Source organism: Anopheles darlingi, chromosome 3 (genome assembly GCF_943734745.1).
Source record: "Anopheles darlingi chromosome 3, idAnoDarlMG_H_01, whole genome shotgun sequence".
Taxonomy (NCBI): Eukaryota; Metazoa; Arthropoda; class Insecta; order Diptera; family Culicidae; genus Anopheles; species Anopheles darlingi.
The window spans coordinates 17,782,495-17,801,466 of NC_064875.1; the positions used below are offsets into that span (position 1 = coordinate 17,782,495).

Here is an 18,972-nt window from a genome sequence, read left to right on the forward strand (position 1 = left end):
CCGCCAACCCGGGGGCACGTTTACATGTGTTTTCCGTTGTTGTGGTCCGGAGAGTCTTTTTTCGGAAAAGTAAAGAGCGCTAATGGATGTCATCAAAACGTTACATTAGCGAAGCGAAGCGAGAGCGAACAAGCGGGACCGGAACATCCGAGCAACCGATACTAATTGATGCCATGCGAGGTGGCACCCCTCCCCCCGGGGGGCATTATGCTAACATTATGCTTCTTTCATGGACTATTTGTGAGCATTTCATCAACTCCTGGTTGAGACTTCCAATGCCCCGCTCGAGGCTTATGAACTCCATTTGCGCGTGATTTACAAAGATCTCTGCGCGAACTTAGCAAACCAATTAACTGGCCAAGGACGATGGGTCAGAGTTCAGAAGGAAGAAAAACAACAGAAATTTAAAAAAAATCACGAAACAAAGAAATAGAAAGATGGATCATTTGCGCCACAGAAAGGGAACTTTTCCGAGAAGAAAGGAATGAAAAGTAAAACAAACCTCCCAAACCCACGCGCCTCTCTTCCTTACCTTCGCTACCAACTTTCGGACATCCCATTTTCTCACTCCTACTCACACCAAAGCAATTAAACGTTTTGTTTTTTGTTTTTTTTTTTTTTTGATAATCGTTTTTCCTCATTTTTTATTATCTTCTTCCACTTCTTCCCCGCTCTTAATTGTGTACAGTACAGTGTGTTGTGTTTCTGTGTTTTAGGTTCTATTTTTCTTTTCCTTTCTTTTCCATCTCCACACACCATCTTCCTCTCCGCCCTACTGCTTGTCAACCGCGTGTTTTTGCATTGCCTGCTAACGTTTGTTCCTTTTTTCACACTTTTTGTTGCATCGCTTTGTTGTTTGATTTCTTCCCTAACGTTACGATATCCTTAAACAAATAATAACACAATCGAGTTCGCCGTCGCCGTTTTTTTTTTTTGATGCCCCAACTTTATGTTTTCCTGTTGCCAGTTGCTCCTACTGTGCCCCACAATGCTCGCCGTCCGCCCCTCACTCACTCACTGTGCGCTATTTGTTGGGTTTTTTCTGGAGATATATCCGGCTCCACCTCCGGCCGGAGTGGTGGTGGTGGTGTGCAGGTGTTTTCTTTGTTCCATTTTCTTGGACTAATAGCCAGGTGGTTGCGAGTTTTTCCAACCCCTAGCAGGGGGGGTGGTGTTTCACTTCGGATTTTCTTCTCTTCGAAATCTCGATCCCCTCTCCCGCCCTATTACCTTCTTCCACCATCTGGCCTCACTAAAATCGTTAATTTTACAACTGGCTAAGCACAAACTGGCCGGTCGACGCGGCTGGCGAAGGGTGTAGGGGAGCTTTCCTGCTTCGCTAACTCTTTCATCTGTTGTTTTTTTTTCTTTTTTGTTGTTTTGTGTTTAAGCGTCCATTGATGGTTTTATTTTCTGGGTGGGGCCAGGCCTGTTCTCTTTCGAGTTCTTCTTCTCCGTTCCGGGGCTTCAAACACGCTAATCTGGATTATATTTACAAGCGCACGGCACGCCACTTGCTCCACCTTGCCGCCTAATACTTTTCTCCTCCACCGGCTTCTCGAACGCATCCAAGGGGATCCAACTTCCTATTTACTATTTACACTCATTCATACTACTTGCCATGCACCACCACCACACACACACATGCACACGCATATTGTGTCTGTGTGAATGTGGTTTTCTCCTTGTTTTTACTAAATCAGAATACGAGATATGAAGACCCCACCATTCTGCGGGAAGCTTACGAGCATGATAATAATGTAGGTTGCTGCGTGAAATACCTTTTTGGTGGGTTTCTTTTTTGTTGTTCTTGTTGTGGCGTGTCTCTTTGTTTTCTGTGCGCGCGACAGCAAACTGAAAAGCTTAAAACAAAACTTAAAACCAACCTTACGCGGGGGGTCGAGCAACTCCTCTCTCTCTCAACCACACAACCATGGATCATGGATTAAAACATATATGCGCCCGTGCGCCTTAGGGAGTCCTGCTGCTTCGCTCTCGGCCCTGAATGCCGATACTAACAATGATTTGTTTTAGCTTAAACATCCGCTAAAACTCATATTACTCTCTCCTGTGCCCTGTTTTCTTTTCCTTTTTTGCCAATACACACGACTGCGGAGTGTGTGTGTCCGGGTGTCACACAACACACAGGGGAAAACACAAAAGCAAGCTTCGCACAATATATATAACACCCAGCAATACAAGGTTTCGCTAACAGTCGCGAGGCGGTGTTTTGGCTGACGCTACTACCGCTACCACTACACCACTACTATTCCCAACAGCAGCAGTTTCTCATACACACACACACATACTGCGAACAATAATTTATCAACCTACACACACGCACCTTAGGATGCGCAACCGATTAACGGTGACAACACAAAAGGATGGCGGTGTAAACCCTAACCTATAAATAAGTAAAAACGAAAGAAAAGAAAAGAAAAAAACGAGGAACTAAACTAAACAACAATGTCCATCGCGCCCCCACCTGCAGCTGCAGCATTAACAAGCCTTCTAAGTTGGCAAATCCCTTAAAATCCCGTGGTCACTTAAAATAAATTATCTTCCTTTCGCGATGACTTTCCGTGGGAAATGCGACGGAGAGTCGCACGTTAGACCGGAACTTCCGTCGGGGGTGAGATGCCCTTTCTGCTCTGTGTGTGTGTAAGTGGATGTACCTGCAGTGTACGAGGACAGCATCCCCGTGGTAAACGGGATGTGTTGATTGCCGCACGTTAATACTGATAAGTTAGTCTTAGTTCCTGTTTGTTCTGTTTGTTTGTTTGAAATAAAGATCAACGAAAAGAAACTGTCAAAACCCAAGCTTCTCTCGGTCGACTGGCCTACTCTGTACTACTACTACTACTACTACCCGCAGCACACAACGATGACTCACTTGTTTTCACAGGGTGAGAGGTCCGTCATCCTGTGCAACAGTGATCTCATTGACGCCGCACGCACACTTGGATGCCATGGTTGCTGACGTCATTCGGGGGCCAGCACATGCTGTAGCACTTACTAACCGATCAGAATAATGATCGCATTCCCGTGCGTGTCACTTCTGCAGAAGGAGGAATGACGAAATGTCACCCAACCGACCGTTCGTGCGTTCGTTGGAACGTTTGGGGATTTTTCGGGGCGCCACCAAACACATTAAAACGAAGCCAACGCAACCATAAAACACAGCACCCCAGCACCAGCATTGTTACTAATGAGCCAACAGAGGTCCGGATGGTGGCGCCAGGGTGCCGGTTGGTTGTTTTTTTTTCGGTAGCAAAACCTAACGCGTATGCTCCGTGTACCGTCCGTGGACTGTCGTGATCTGTCATGGCGGACACCGTACGTGCCTTTTCCGGAGTAAACAGAGCGATCGAGCGATCGAAGGGGTTCGAACAAATCGTGCGAGCGCGTGACAATTTCAATTTGATCTTCTCTCTGTGTATGTGTGTGTGTTTCGTCTGTTTGTGTTTGTGTGAAAATGGTATTTACGCGTTCTCCGGAATAACTTAATGGAACCTCCTCCTCCCCCTCCCTTATTACCACACCAGACCCTCGTTCTGCATGTTTTGCGATTCGGCAAAGTTGCCGGACGACAGGAACTCGACGGGACTGCCACTACCGGCACCACCCGGTCCTCCACCACCGGGGCCACCGCCACCACCTCCACCTGCACCGGGTCGATTCCCCAGCCCGATACCACCGTCCACGGGACCACCATGAGGTCCCTGGGGTCCTTGTTGCTGCTGTTGCTGTTGTTGTTGCTGCTGCTGCTGGTTACCGGGGCCGCCGGGGCCACCGCCCGGTCCCGGTGGTCCATTCGGTTGGCCCACCATAAAGCCGGGCGGGCCACCGCCGGGACCACCGGGACCCATCATACCGTCCGGTAGGCCGCCGCCGCCGCCCACCCCCATACCGCCGCCTACGAAGTCGCCTACCATTGGGATCGGTCCCGGGTGGTCCATGGGTCCTCCTGCATCGGTGAAAAGCCTGACATTAACACCGCACTGGTTAAATTGGCAACGAAAAGGGTTCGCGGTGGTTGGTCGTTACTTACCGGGTCCACCGAAGGGCATCGGGCCACCGCCCGGATGACCACCGAAGAAGGGTGCATCGTGCGGATGAAACGGTGGTCCACCGTAGCCGAAGTCAAATTTACCGTCGGTCGCAAAATACGGGAAGCCGGGCTCATCGAGACCGCCGGGCGATAGGTTCATGGGGAAGCCGCGCATTTTCCGGGCGCCTCCGAAGAACGGCCCTCGGCCCATGCTCGTCAGCTGCTTCAACCGTCGCTCCTTCGAGCGTTTGTTCTGAAACCAGACCTAGGAAACGACAGAAGAGAAGAAGCAAAAAAAGAGTGGCATTAGTACAATATATCGAGAAGTCGATGGAATTATTTAACATTTCGGGTATAGCAGTTAGATTTATGTACTTTTAATTTGATATACAGATGCAATACTCTCCAAAGTCACTCATACTTTTACAACTACGTACTCTAATCACTGCTGAGTGTTCTCCTTCTCATGTTTGCGACAGAAACAGAAAGAATACCATGATCCACGATCATGATTACAGCCAACAGACAGTTCAGTTCAGAATACTAGAACAATCTGTTAAATGTTTATAACCTAAGTAGCGTAATAATGGTTGGATTCTTTCCAAAACAATCTAAAAATCCGTCTTTACCACATATGCCACATTAGTTACCCTCTGTATGGTTTTATAGCTTATTCCATCCTTTGTTTCGTCGATCATCTCGTCTTTGGCTTATAAGGCTGCCTCTCGAGAATTAAAGACACCTAAATAAAGGCCTAAATAAAGGCAAAGGGCTCCATAGAGTCACCAGCCGATTGGAGATGATTTCCCAATAACAAGTGTATGCGTTTTTTGTAAAAAAATATATTATTCTGCGAAAATGGAGAAACTCTTATTCTTCGAAGAAATGGCAATAGTTAGCTATACATTTTTGCTTATCGTTTAGGCAATTTACAGATACTTCGCCAAAAAAAAAGGTCGATCTTTTGTTTCGAACCAATCACAGGTCGATTTTTTCAAACTTTTGTAAGAATGGAAGCGCTGCTGGGCTGCAGTATCTGTCCCAACGATGCAAATAAATGTTGATTCTATAGAGCCAAGTCTGATGAGTTAGCCGCAAGCGATAAATGCTCGCCATCGAGGTCTTGTATAGTCTTCTAGGCCGGTTTTCCGCGGTGTGGCGGAGCTTTTACATCGAAAAAAAAAATCGGTCTGCATTATCGATTATCGGAAATGGAATATCGAATTCCAGTCGATTTATGCGGCTTTCACGGTCCGAAATCAAGTAAGTGTTGCTCGTATAGCTCACTAATAACCGTTTCGCCCAATACGGCTTTCAATTCGGTGTCTACTAACGGTTTTGGTGGTTTCTTGCGATTCTCGTTTGTCACATCAAAATCGCCATTTTTTTATTTTTAAAACCCCTCTCTGCACTGTTTCATGAAGAGAATGTTCACCGTAAGCTTCAATTAACATTTGATGCGATTCGGTGGCCGATTTTTTAACATGGAAGCAGAAAAAGAACGATAAACCGCATTTTGCTGTTTAAGGACGGATTTTTTGCCATTTTGTACACAATAAAAATATTGGTTGTAGTGTGAAATGAGAACTATTCCGCACCGACTCTGAATAACAGATGCCGAACGAACAAAAAGGTGTAGATATAGCTATAGGAACACGGAGTCATACACCTGGAATGTGCGAAATGGTTGAAAACAACGAGGACAACAAACATGTCCAAGGGAATGTTGTTCGAAATAAAACGCTACTTGTTAGTTCTGTTATCTTCCTGTTAGACATTAGCCTTAACAGGTACAGACCATATGTTCACTGACAATAAATAAGGAACACTAAATAAAAAGATGATGTCTAAGAGCGTCATGAATATAACACATTTCCGCAAGCAATCTTTGTTGGTTTGCAGTGTTTGACGAATAAAGATGACAACTTCCCGATAGCTCCCGATAACATTTGGCCATTTAAAGACCACAAACATTCCAAACACAATTTCTATGCAACAAGCAGGTAGAATTTTATTATTTATTAATAAAACTTCAATCACCAAAAGCGCAACAAACCTGTCAAGCCCTTCAACCCCTATCGACGATCGTGGTGTTAAAAATTGAACAGAAACTCCACCCGAAAGGGAATTAGAAAGCAAAACCTTATGGCCACCTTTCACTCCAAAAGCCCGCAACCGCATCTCCCGGCGTCCCAGAAACTCAAATCACATCCCACAACGACACTTTCTCCCATAGCACTGCACAATTGCACTACCCTTTTTCCCTCCGCCTTGTGCGAAATGCATTTCGCACATTTCCATCGCCATTTCGGACACCCTTCCCCCCATTCCATATGGGCCGAGCGCGCATTGGGCGATCCAACCATCCCCAAAACATCCCCTTCTGCCTCGGTTCGGTTGTCGCAATCCGAAACCGCCCGACGCACGACGTTAGCCCGGCACGTTAGCATCGCCGATAATCCACCGTATAACAGTCCGGCTGACCGGCTGGCTGGCTGACCGGCCGGCCGGCTGGCGAGCGCGACGACCGCGGCCAGGATTAGCGCTAGGGGCCTTTGTCGCTGTGGCCGCTGTCAAGCAGAGAATAAAATTTACATAACAACACTGTAACGACAGAGCACACCGCGGGACACACATCTTCCCCCCCCCCACCCTTTTCCCTGTGCCTCTCATCGGCACCGGCGAGTGGAACTAATTTTTTACGATCACCGCACCGGGGGTGACATAAACATTCTTGGCGGTGGCGACGGCAGCAGCAGCAACAGCAGCATCATCGGGGACCACTTTGTACCGTGACCGCGCAGTACACAACCAAACGGAACCACAAAGGGAGAGAGGCAGAGAGACGCAGAGAGAGAGAGCGAAGAGAACGAGTACTAAATGTCCATAACTGACCGATCAATAAAAATCTTCAAAGAGTCAATAAAAATATGGAAAATGTTTCGCGGGCGCGATCGACGGTCAGGTGGAACCGGGCGGCCGGGCCGGGCGGGTTGGCCGGTCCGTCGGCCTTTCCGCTCGCTATGGACCGGTGTTAAGAAGATGCCGCCCGCAGACGAACGGACGAACGGACGAACGGACGAACGGACGGACATCCGAAACGAAATCGCTCTGCTGTGTCGTTGTCGCCGCTGCTGCTGCTGCTGCTGCTGTCACCGCCTTCCTCCCTAACGATCATCATCATCATCATCATCTCCCGCGTGTCATAATGAGCCGTCAGCCGGCGTCTCTCCCCTCCTCGCTCGCTCTCTCTCTGTCTTCGCGTGAATAAAATCAATGAAATGATGAAGGAATCGACCACGGGAGGCTTCGGGACTGAAGCGGTCGCTTTAACGACAGATTTTTATGTCCGTCCTGGACCGTGGCCGTAGAACCCGCGACCGAGGGCGGCATTTGACAGAACTGTGTGGTTCCCAGTGCCGCTGCCCTTCCGCTCCTCCACCAATTGATGCTGTTGCTGGCGCGCGCGCGCGCTCTCGATCGTGCTCGCGATTGTCGGCGGCCAAACGAACCACCCGGGGTGAAATTGAACATTCTAGCACTGCTGCTGCTGCTGCTGCTGCTGCTGGGCCTTAACCGCAACCGTCTAGGCGGCGCGCTCGTCTCGTCTCGCATCATCTCATCCTCATCCGAACCGATCCTCCCGGTTGCGGATGATCGCGTCGTCGTCGTCGTCATCGTCGTCGCTGAAGAGCTGCTTGATGAGCGGCGTTCGCGTCGCGCTTGCGGCGCGCAAAAGCGTCGCCTGTCCGTGTCCCTCCGTCGCTTATTATTTACGATCGTTCGACCTCGAACAGGCGAACGGCTCTTCGGGCGCTGCAACCGTTTATGTTTTTTGTTCTTTATTTTTTCGAGAGAAAAAGTCTTTCGCCAAAAAACAAGCTCTTTTCGGATTTCGGATTCCGAGAGTGGAGAGTTCCTTTCGGATGAAACAAAAACATATTGATCAGCAACAACAGGTCGCCGCCGGCGGCGCCTCGAAAACGGTTACGGACCGAACCGAGCTCTCCTCGAATCCCTCGAACGAACGACAAATTATGACTAATTGGCGGACGAACGGGGAACGTCACCATTGATGCAGGACCACCATTGATTTATGGATTTATGGTCCCCCACGTTAAATGACGGCTTTTCGTTGACGGCGTTTAGTGTATTCTCGATGAACACACACACAGACACAGACCCTTGTCTAGAACTCTTCCGTTGGCGGTGGCTATACCAGAAGCAACACCGCTCCGGAAAACGACGTTCTAGATGTCGATCGATCGTTGATCGGCGATCGTCGCTGATCGCCGGCGTCGTGTACGTTGTGCTTGATGACCGGACGAGACCGGGCCGGGGCCCGTTTCCAGGTGCGAAACAACGCTCCAGGGAGCGCATCCGTAACATCGCAACTGGTGGCCACAACTGGTGGCCAAAACATTGGTACATGCTGAGCCTCTGACACCGACCACCACCACCACCGATCGTTCGTTCGCTCCGATCATAAAGAAAAGAAACAATTCATCCCGCGGGATGTGAGACCAGCCAGCCGGCCAGCAGCGAGCGTGGTCTGGAACACGAAAATCGCGCCCGTCATCATGTTGTCTATGCGGAGCGGGTTTTATAGTCCTTCCTTCACCTTCACCTCGGGCGGCCAGTCGCGGCCGGGACCGGGACCGGGACCGGGACCGGGGGGCAGACATTGCATCGCGCATCCTCCGCAGAGCCGCCGCACCGGAGGTGGTCCGTCGATGGTCGTCGCCGTCGCCGCCACCGTCGCCACCGCCCGTCAATGGAAAGGGCCATTTGGTTCCGCCGGGCGCATGCTGTGGCTGTGGCTTTCAATGGGCATTTTCGAGGCGTTCCTCGGAGCTTCGCCGCACCGGCGGGCCAAAGGTTGAGCAATGATGCCGTGGAAGGTCCATCGGGGGGCCCCATGTTTTCGGTTCGCCACCGTTTGCACCGGCAAGGAAGGGGAAGACGAGGTGCGGAGTGAAGAGCGGACACGAGCGTGAGTTTGCGAAAAAGGTACTCCACTCCACTCCGCAGACCCCAGAAACCTCCTCCTCGGAGAGAAGGTCCGACCGAAAAGAAATGGTCTGACCGAGAATCCGTTCCGCACCGCGGAGATCGAACGTTCGATCGTTCCGTTCCGTTCCGTCGGCGGACCTCACGCCGGTTGGCCTTCAGTGCCCGAAACTAACGTGCAGTGACACACACAAACACACGCAAGCGCGCAGACACACACCGACCAACACCATCTCCAAGCGATCTTTGGTGACCGAATGCGGGGCCAGAAGTAGAAGCGAGCGGAGATCTCCCTGCTGGCTGGGTGCTGGGACCCGAAACCGAGTTCCCAGCGATCCGGGTGCGATACGAATGATAAGATCGTCGTCGTGGGAGCGTCGCCTTCACAGTTCACAACAACAACAACAACACACCTTCTTCTTGGAGAAGTTTTTGGAGGAAGAGAGAAGAGAAAAGGAGTGCGAGGGAAGTGGTGGCATTGGCAATGGGAATGCAATGCTTCCTTTAATGCTCAATTAGTCTACCATTTCGTGTGCAGTGTGGTGCACTCTAATTACCGCGCGTGGCACCGGTTGGCTGGCAGGTACAGTGTTTTATGATCGAGCACCAGCACCGGCACCGGTTTCGTATGGTAATGTGCTGCAAATGAACCCCTTTCTTGCCACCACAGGGGACGGTAGTGCCGGTTTACGATATGCCTTTAACTTTTACAATCCTCGACACACACACACAGGCACACACCGAGACACCGGTGTCGGTTTGATTAGGGGTATTAATGGCGCTTATTGCCACCATCACCAACAGGAGGTAGGATACTACCGGTGCCTTGCCCAGAAATGATGATGATTGCGGTTAATTGTGGAATGATTTGTTTGTGCAAAACGTTCCGCGCATCGTTCCGTACGTTTCCGTGCGTTAATTGGTGGCAATGGTTTGCGTTTTTGATTTAGGATGCCAACATGATTTACACTCATCATCAATTAGGAAGCGATAATGGGAAACAAAAGGCGCTCGTTTGTTAATTCTATTAACTCGTCACATAAAGTGACGTCGGTTTTGTTTTTTACTTTTCTAAAGTGAGCTGTAATCGCTGTAAAGGCACAGTGTGTCCAGTACAACTATGAAGAGATTTTCTTCGATTACAATGTTGAATACTGAATTAATACTGCTAGAATTATATTCACAAGGAATAGGTGCGGAAAAGAAGTTGATCTAAAGACAGCAGTTCTTCATCCAATTGTTGCCAATAAGATTGCAGAACACTAATGTAAGCTTAAACCCTCCAATAGAAGCCCTTTCACATCAACAATCTCAATACTAGCTAAGGATTAAAATGAACTCTTCCTTAGCTTTACGCAACTAAGGGAAGCAATTGATTTAATCACTCAAATTCGAGCGATAGCTACCAAAAGCTGTAGTAGCACAAAACACATCTTGACAGACAGCTCGACCTGCCACTCGACCTGCCCAATACTGGAAGCTCTTGCACAACGAATTCCAAACCCCAATTGGAATCTGTTACGTGCCCATCACTGCAACGCTTCTACACTTTCCTTCCTCTCGAAGTAGATCGATTCGATTCAATCGTCAAGCATTCCTGTGCTTGACCAGCATGCAACCTCACCTTTCCATCCCTTTTGACCTCTTCACCAAGCGATCCCTAGATCGTTCACCTTACCTACACCGAGCGGAAGAGTTCAAGTTACTTACGACTTACGGATGGACGCCTGGACGGACGTTCGTAACGCCTTAAACGGTCCTCAATGGGTTCCTCATTAGCCAAGGGAGCTTTTTTTCCGAAAACGAGACCAAAACGAGCGAAACCAACTCGTAGGTCAGCAAATCTCAACCCCCCCTAGGAGCCACCCCTTAGGTCCTTCGGCGATCGAGAGTCAGAGGAAAAAACCTTGACATATTTTTCTTTCTTTCTTGCAACACGAGCGAGCGGCCAAGAAGAACCTCCATCATCGGCGTTGAACTTGAGAAGGATGCGCCTAGCTAGGGACGCTAGGACGATGGCCTTTTTGCATGTCTAATGATGATTTAAAGCCCCCTCCCACCCCTTTCGTCTTCCAGGAAGAGAAGTACGGGTAGAAGAACATGGTCCAGAAGGAGCTTCGCAAAACTCCGGATTCGACCTTTCGGCTTTCGGCCAATTTCTGGATGCACCATCGCCCGATGTGTGTGTGTGTGTGTGTGTGCTTGTGTGTGTGTGTATCATCAGATGCAAGCGAATGAAAGGGTGAGTTCAAAAAACGAAACAGAGAGAACGAAGGGGACAAGTGTAAAACTCACATTATTTTGACAGCCTATAATAACGATCAATAAATTATGAGTCGCTCCCCTTGTCGAGTTCCTCGCTTCCTCCTCAACCGGTCCTGGCTGGAATCGGACGCGGTAGCTGCCGGTGACCCACCCCGAGAGATGGGAGGAAAGGGGGTTCGACTTCATCTCAAGCACGGTCCATCAGGCGATGCCGTTGGCGATTTTTCGATCCCCGATCGGTGCCGTTGGCATTCGCACTCTCGTCACTGGCCACACCACGGGACATCTCGTGATGAAATGGCCAAATGGAAAGCAAGTACAACGACGTGTGTGTGTGTGTCCTCTCTCCATCCTCTCTCCCTAATTCCCTACTACTTTCAATTTCACAGTTCACTTCCTTCCCCACAAACTCGCTACTAAAGCGCCCTCCGCCTCAGTGGCCTCAGTCGCGGTCAACAAAAAAAGTCACTTCGAGGGAGAGATAAAGAGAGAGAAAGAGGCGAGGGCGTGAAGATGAAACCGTGACATGTGCGTCGGAGGGAGTCAGGGGAAACGCCTAACAGCCGCAGTGCATAACCCTAACTCTCCTGTCGAAAGGGAATGTCCATTTTCCTCCAGCAGACTCGCGGACCTGCCTGGAAAGGAATAAAGGCCCCGCGCCACCACAATTCGCTTCTCTCTCTCTCTCTCTAGCCATCTATCAGCGGCACAAACCAGGCACCTTCCTTACCTCCCTAGCGAACGTCGCACCTGTCATGTGGCATGTTAACTATGAACCGTGGCGACCGCGACCGCGACCGCGCGGCGATGACTGCCTTGCCTCGCGGCATCATAGTCGTGATGTATGCTGCTGCTGAACCCGGTGCCCGGAACGTGTGCACGAGTTTGGCCGTTTAATCTTTTTTGTTCCATCTCTCCCACATCCATCCAGCCCTGGCATCCTGAACCAACTCTCGTATCAAACACATCCCCCCCCCCCCCCCCCCCCCCCCGGGGGGGTCAAACTCCCTGCGACCCGGACGGTTGTCTGGATGTCAAAATTTATGACAACAAATCTTGCCACGAAACAAGCCGCCGTGGCACGGAACTTTATGGGGATCCGAGTCCGGGAGATTTTTTTGTTGTGCTGTTTGTGGAATCACTGGTTTGGAATTGGCCGGTTGCTAAATAGTTACACAAACTGACCAAATGATACATTGTGCTGATGGTTTGCGTGTCGTTCGACGAACGTGAGTGTGCTGGAGCTGATGCTGGTGACTAACAAGGTTGTGCGGCACATTAGTATAGATAACACACACTAACGGAGTGGAATGGAAGTGGAAGTGGGGAAGCGTGGGTCATGAGTTATGCAAAAATAATTGAATTCAATGGCGGGATAAGGGATTAAACATTCCAGTTATCCTGTGTCCATTTCATTCGTCATTCAAATCGCGATTTAAATCCTGTGTCCTAGGAGCATTAATTTGGAAACTATTTGTATCGAGACTCGTCATGGTGGCGCATAGAAATTGTTCCCCTAGTATATTATTAATTAAGTCAGTGTAAAACATTTGTATACTACGCAGAACAGAGCATTTTTCATTCATGTGAAGCTACATCACTTTAGCAACATCAAATAATGTTGCAATGATCATTAATATGTTTTTAAAAGAATCGAGGTAGTTTGCGCAATTAAACAGCGGTGTTTTGACGTAAAATACATAGCAGAAAACAGAAACATTGTGAGAGTTGAGTGAACTATACTGCTTGTGGATTAAACTTCTAGAAAACGATGAGACAGCATAACAATTCCACACGAAATTAATCAAACAGTCGATGGTAAGGATAAAAACTATTTGAAAATTATTACCTGATCTATAGAAAAGATAGTTGGATTTGTTAGGAAAATTGTTTAAGGCCAAACTGACAAAGATATTGATTTTTGAAAATCCACCTTTCATACAAGGCTCAATGCATCTCGCAACTTTGAATCGCGTTTCCCAAAATCTGCGTTTTCAAAGTCGGTGCTAATCTATATATATAAAAATCTCGTGTCACATTTTTTTGTGTCCAAACTCCTCCGAAACGGCTGAACCGATTCGAACCAAACTTTGTGTGTATCTTCTGTAGGTATCAGAATCGGATGTAAACTATATTTCATTCCCATTACTTAAGTTATTCAAAAAATAGAAAAATTATTTTCCGTAACTTTCTGTTAACCTTTGATTTGATATTTTTCTTAGATTTTTCTTACAAAAAAACTAATACTCTCAAATTTTCATAGCCCTAGCTCAAACAGTTATTTTTTAATGATTTTTTGAAAATCCACTAAATCACCGAACAGTAGTTGCAATACTGAGCGCCAGGGAGCGTTGACAGCGCGAATTAATTTAAATGATGAGAATTTTATCCTAGAAGGCTTAGCTAAAACCGGTTTAAGCATACTGGGGCAATATGCACAATTCGAATTTTCGAAATTTCATCAAAGATCAACAAATTATGTATAAAAATTCAAAATGTGCACACAAATTACTAACAGTTCAGGATGTACTCGATTGCACTTTTAGTAGGAGGTATATAAATTCGTTCTTTCCCCAAACAAGAATGATGATAATTGAAGTGCAATATGAAAAATCCAGATATTTTCAATCGTCGAGTCAGATACCGATATCCGGCCGTATCGATGAAAACACGAAACATCCAGATCCTTCTTGAATTCTATAGTTTATTTGCAAGCATTAACTACATCATTAGCTAAAAAATTTGGCATTCATATTGAATCTATACTGAAAGGCAGTATATAACAACTATTAACATTATCATAAGTGCTGTTGCGCGGGGTCTAAACTCCAGGCGGTAATGTTAGGAGCTTAACTCAGTTATTGGAAAAATGAGTCATTACGTGTGTTCCCTAAAAGGACACCGGTAGACCCGGGGTGTAAAAGGGCAGGAGACTTGCGAATAAAGGGGAATCTGATTAGAAAACTCCTTTTTCGTAGTATCCCAAAAGCGAAGAGACCCCCTTTCGAGGGTCTAGCATCCACGACAAAAAACTTGAGCTCGATAGTCGCTCAAAAGCGAGGAGGAATTAAAGGCGACGGGATTACTTACGAAACAAACCGTCTCCGTTAGTCAGTAGAGCAACTGTCAATGATAGTTTAGTAATTAACCTTGCTGATCAATCCATGAAATTCAATCCCATTATTAACCTTGCTGATTAATCGCTCAAAACCATGGTTGGCGATCATGTGACCAAGGTTGAATCATCGGCAAATATTAACCACAATCCTAACACACAAAGTAGAAACTCAAAGAAATAGAACATTTCAGTAAAACCTAATTTTCTACGCGTAGCGACGCACGCGGGTCATGCTAGTCGTAGCATAAAAACAACTGGACCAATCGATTTGAAATTTTGAACACCTTATCTTTATACTATTTGCCAGGTAGCCCCGTCGAGATTTTGTAAAAATTGTTGATACTTTTTTTAAAATATTCTTTTTTCAATTATGTAAAACTTGTTTTCTAAGGCAACATCGAAAAAAGCATCACTTTTCCAACTCTAAAAATCTGCCAAAAATCGAAAAATGGGAAATTTCACAAAAACTCGACGGGACTACCTGGATAAACTAATAATCTAACAAAAGAACATTGATTTTTATATTTCTGATGACCCGGCACGTGGCTACGATGGGTACCGCAAAAAGTACATTTTTGCAAACTTGCCTTTCTAGATTGGATGCGATGAACGCAGTTTAGATCAAATCTTCCTCAAAATAGAACCAGATATTCTTGCAAAGTTGTAGTTTAATATGACATTCACTTGAAAAAATAAAGTTAAACGGTTTCTTCATTAAAAATCGTCAAAAATAAGCCTTTTATTGGCTCGAAATAACCAAAGCCCCCTTCTTTATGCATAAACAACACACTTTAAGTTTCGTTTATAGTTTAGTTTTGTTTAGACAGTTAAAAGTTTTTTGTTAAAACCTTCTAAGCAAGAAAAAAACCAGCAACGAATCCAACTGTACACTGAGCCTTATCCAAGAGGTAGCCCATTCGTAATCGAATCCACGACCTGATGACACGCACCGGCGGTTAACCTTCCACTAAATTCGACTTCGACTATTCCGTTGAACGAATCGATACTATCGGGCATGATCGAACATCAGCTACCTGGCAAAATGAGAAAAACAACAGCAACAGCAGCACGAGCACCACGAGCACCACTCGCATCGTATCAGCATCAACATCAGGCACACAGGAGACGCTCAATCTCGAGGCGCTGGATGGCGCTGAATGAAAAATTGCTTCTCTCTCTCTCCCCATCGGCTCCGTCTTCCGAATTCGCCATTTGTGCGCCAGCATCGCGATTATGATGTAAACATCGAGACCACATCCCACGAGGCACGGCTTGCTGGCACAGCAGATGACCCCCACGACAACCATCGGGACCACCACCACCAGCAGCAGCAGCAGGGGGGATCTGCGATCCGATTGCGAGCAACCGGGCCACGTTGTTGGAGGCCAGGTCGCTGCCGCCATTGCTGCCGTTGCCGTGCGTTCGGTGACTGCCGAGTACCGAGTGCTGCAACTTCTATATAATTATATCCTTCCGTGCAAATCCTGTCCGCCGGCCAACTGCTGCCGTTGCTGCTGCTGCAGCCCATCCCATAAGAAGAAGAAGCAGCAGCAGGAATCTGCATGAAAGAAGAGCGAGCGAGCGAACGAACGAAATGGAGGGCGTGTGCACACGGTTGCTGGGCTGACGTTCCCCTAGCCCCTTTGGGCTTGGGATGTAATCGATCCAAGAAGTACCGAGCGGCTTCTTGGCGCTGCTCCTCGCTTTGTCTTTTCTCCCTTTGCCCACGGTCATGTGCTGTGCTGTGTGGTTGCCACGTCGCCGCCAGCCACCGACAGACTTCTTAAAGCACTTCAATCCTCAAGTACTCACGGTTCGTCTTCGAAGCGCCAATCCGAACCCTTTTCGGTGTCACGCCACACCATGCCGTGTGTGTGTGTGTATAAGTACTGGTACAAAAGGGGGAAGGTAGATAGAACCTTTGGAAGTTTGGTCACCAACCACCAACCCGGAGAAAAGCAAGCGATAGATGTGCATTCAAGCGTGAAATTATACGATAAAACCCCCCTGAGATCCCGGGAACATGCAATCGAGAACGAACGATCTTCAAAGGGCAAGAAGAACTCGAAGAGAATTGGCCGGAGAAAGAGAGAGAGCGCCCGCGATGGCCATCATCAAAAAAACAGGGAAGCGCGCTTCACTCTCTTCCCACCGTCTTGGCCTACGGTCCTGCGGACAACTGCAAATCATCGCAACATCGGCCCAGCATTAAACAAAGAATGGCAATTTGCTGCCGTTTAGCCGTTCTTCGTTCGCAACAAAATGGAGTCAGAGACAGCGCCAGGACAGAGCGAATCCCGAAAAAAAGGATGACCGATGAAAAGACAAGCAGTTCACGTCCAGCAGTAGCAGCAGCAGCATCTGGAGTGGTTTGGTCAGTCCGCGACGCCAGACGACAGCGATAGAGAGAGAGAGAGAGAGAATGAAACCGATCTAGACACGACCACAAAATGAGGTTGTGGGTCATAAATTACCAATTACAAAACAGATGTAACCGTACCCGGGCCCGGGTTACAAGTGTCTCTTCCGCTGCTGCTGCTGCTGCTGCCTCGGAATCAACGCCCCTGGAACGGTTACCAATCTGTCGTGACATCTGTCAACGTTCGAGCACCGCGCCGGCTAAAAAGGACTTCGCGAAGCTACCGGGTTTGCGTGCGTGTCGCGGAAGAATTTCGGGAATTTCACGGCACTTCAAAAACGAACAAACGTCCGAAACGGAGGGGCGAAAGAGCTCCGAGAAAAACCCACGAAACAGGGGTCGAAGGGTGTAAATGACACTCGAAACCGATGACGAGGACCGATGTCACACCTTCAGCGGTGTGACTTCGGTCCTGTCCGGTCCCTTTACGGTGTCGCTGCTGCTGCATCGGCATCCCGGGAGCCATTCGAGGATCGTATTTCAATGCGGCACCGCGGTCGTGTGTCACAGACGGGGTACCGCGCGATCACTTCTTCACACCCACGGGTACACACCCCGGGGGCTCGGGCGCGTCAAGTGATTTGTCATCTCCGGAGCACCCTTTTACCCCCTCCCTAGTGTCATCTGAGGTCCCAGACTGTCTGCCTGCCTGCCTATGGTATCCCGGTTGTAGCATTATAAAGACATTAGACTTTTTTTTGGGTTGCTTTGGCGAAGGCGAACGGATAGGGGTCCAAAGCAGGGACCTCGATAAACAGGCAACAGGCAACGGGGTGATCGGAACATGCTCGGAATGTTTCCGAACGGGGGTAGCATTGTTTTGATTTGCTGGAATTCCGGTTCGGATCACGATCAACAAGTCGATCATCTCGAAGGGAATTAAAGGTGGCAATTATTTCGATGTTTTGCCCCCGTGTTTGTGACCCGAGAATTCACGCTGAGTAGCTCAAGGAATCACGTCATCACAAAGCGGAGGCGACAAATACCTCTTTAGGACATCTGTCAACATGATTTCAGGTAGTAAACCTTAGAGGAATTAATCACTATAGCCTCCAAAGCGGGCTAAATAGACAAGTTGAAGTCGATAAACGGGTTTATACTACAACTTGACAGCTTCCACACCGAGCCTTCAACTTCAAGCACTTCAGATATTATTAACTGCAACGCGATATGCAATCGAATTGATAATGGCAGCAAGCACACAAATCAAGACCATTGGTGCCAGACAGTTGCACTCGAGCGAAACTGGCATCGCCCTCCATCGGCATTCTTGAGACACACCCCGGGCGGCAGACATACCCTCCCCGAGTGTCCTACCGAGATCGCTGACAGCCGATAATGGTCTCGAATCTCGGTTGATCCGTTGCTCTGCTCCGCCCGCAAACCGAATGCTCCATTGTGTGCGCACAGCAATCCACAAAAAATAAAATAAAACCGGGTGCTACCGTTGCTGCTGCGTGGCCCAGTTCCCGAGGCCCCCGATCGGGACTGCAGTCACTGCCAGACATTCGTCAACGGAGCTCCGGACTGATCCGAACTCGAGACGTCGCGAGGTGATCGCTACTTATGCTCTGGACGGTGAACATAGAGCCCCGGCATTGTGACGTGCTTGGCGTTTGGTGCGTCCAGTCACCCGAAACAACAAGAGCAGCACAAGAGAAAAAAAAACAGCGCCAACGGAAACGGAGACATTCGGTTCTCCGGACACACACACACGAGAAAGAGAGATAATCGACCACGTGATGGACGATTTATTCTTAACCCGGACTTCTCCACCACCATCACCGGCGATGGAGAGTTCCCATAAAACTCGTTGCGTTGGCGTCGCCGGCAATCCGGGGAACCGGCAAACCGAGGAACCGGCAACGGCAGACTGTTGAGCATGAATGAGTTTTTCGTCAAATTCGTCGAAGGCGCGCGGCGCGTCAGCGTTTGGATGCAATTTATCAAATAAATGATGATGAAAGGCAGGCAGTCCCACAACATACAGTCCCGTGGCGTCCTGGGACCTAGCGCGCGAACCCTCCGCCATCGGTCGTGCGTTCCAGTGCGTGTAGTTGAAGTCGCTCGACAAATGGACCATCATAATACGCACTCCACTCGCTGACT

General features: G+C 48.3%; 1 protein-coding gene across 1 annotated transcript in view; it reads right to left on the reverse strand.

The window, feature by feature from the left end:
• Positions 1–2,374: 2,374 nt before the first annotated feature.
• LOC125953443 (LIM/homeobox protein Lhx1) overlaps positions 2,375–18,972 on the reverse strand; it is a 38,889-nt gene continuing 22,291 nt past the window's right edge. The window contains exons 5-6 of the mRNA XM_049683041.1: positions 4,052–4,316; positions 2,375–3,967 (exon numbers count right to left, since the gene is read on the reverse strand). Coding sequence (XP_049538998.1) covers positions 3,534–3,967; positions 4,052–4,316 — 699 coding nt within the window. The 3' untranslated portion in view covers positions 2,375–3,533. The remainder of the gene's footprint in view (positions 3,968–4,051; positions 4,317–18,972) is intronic.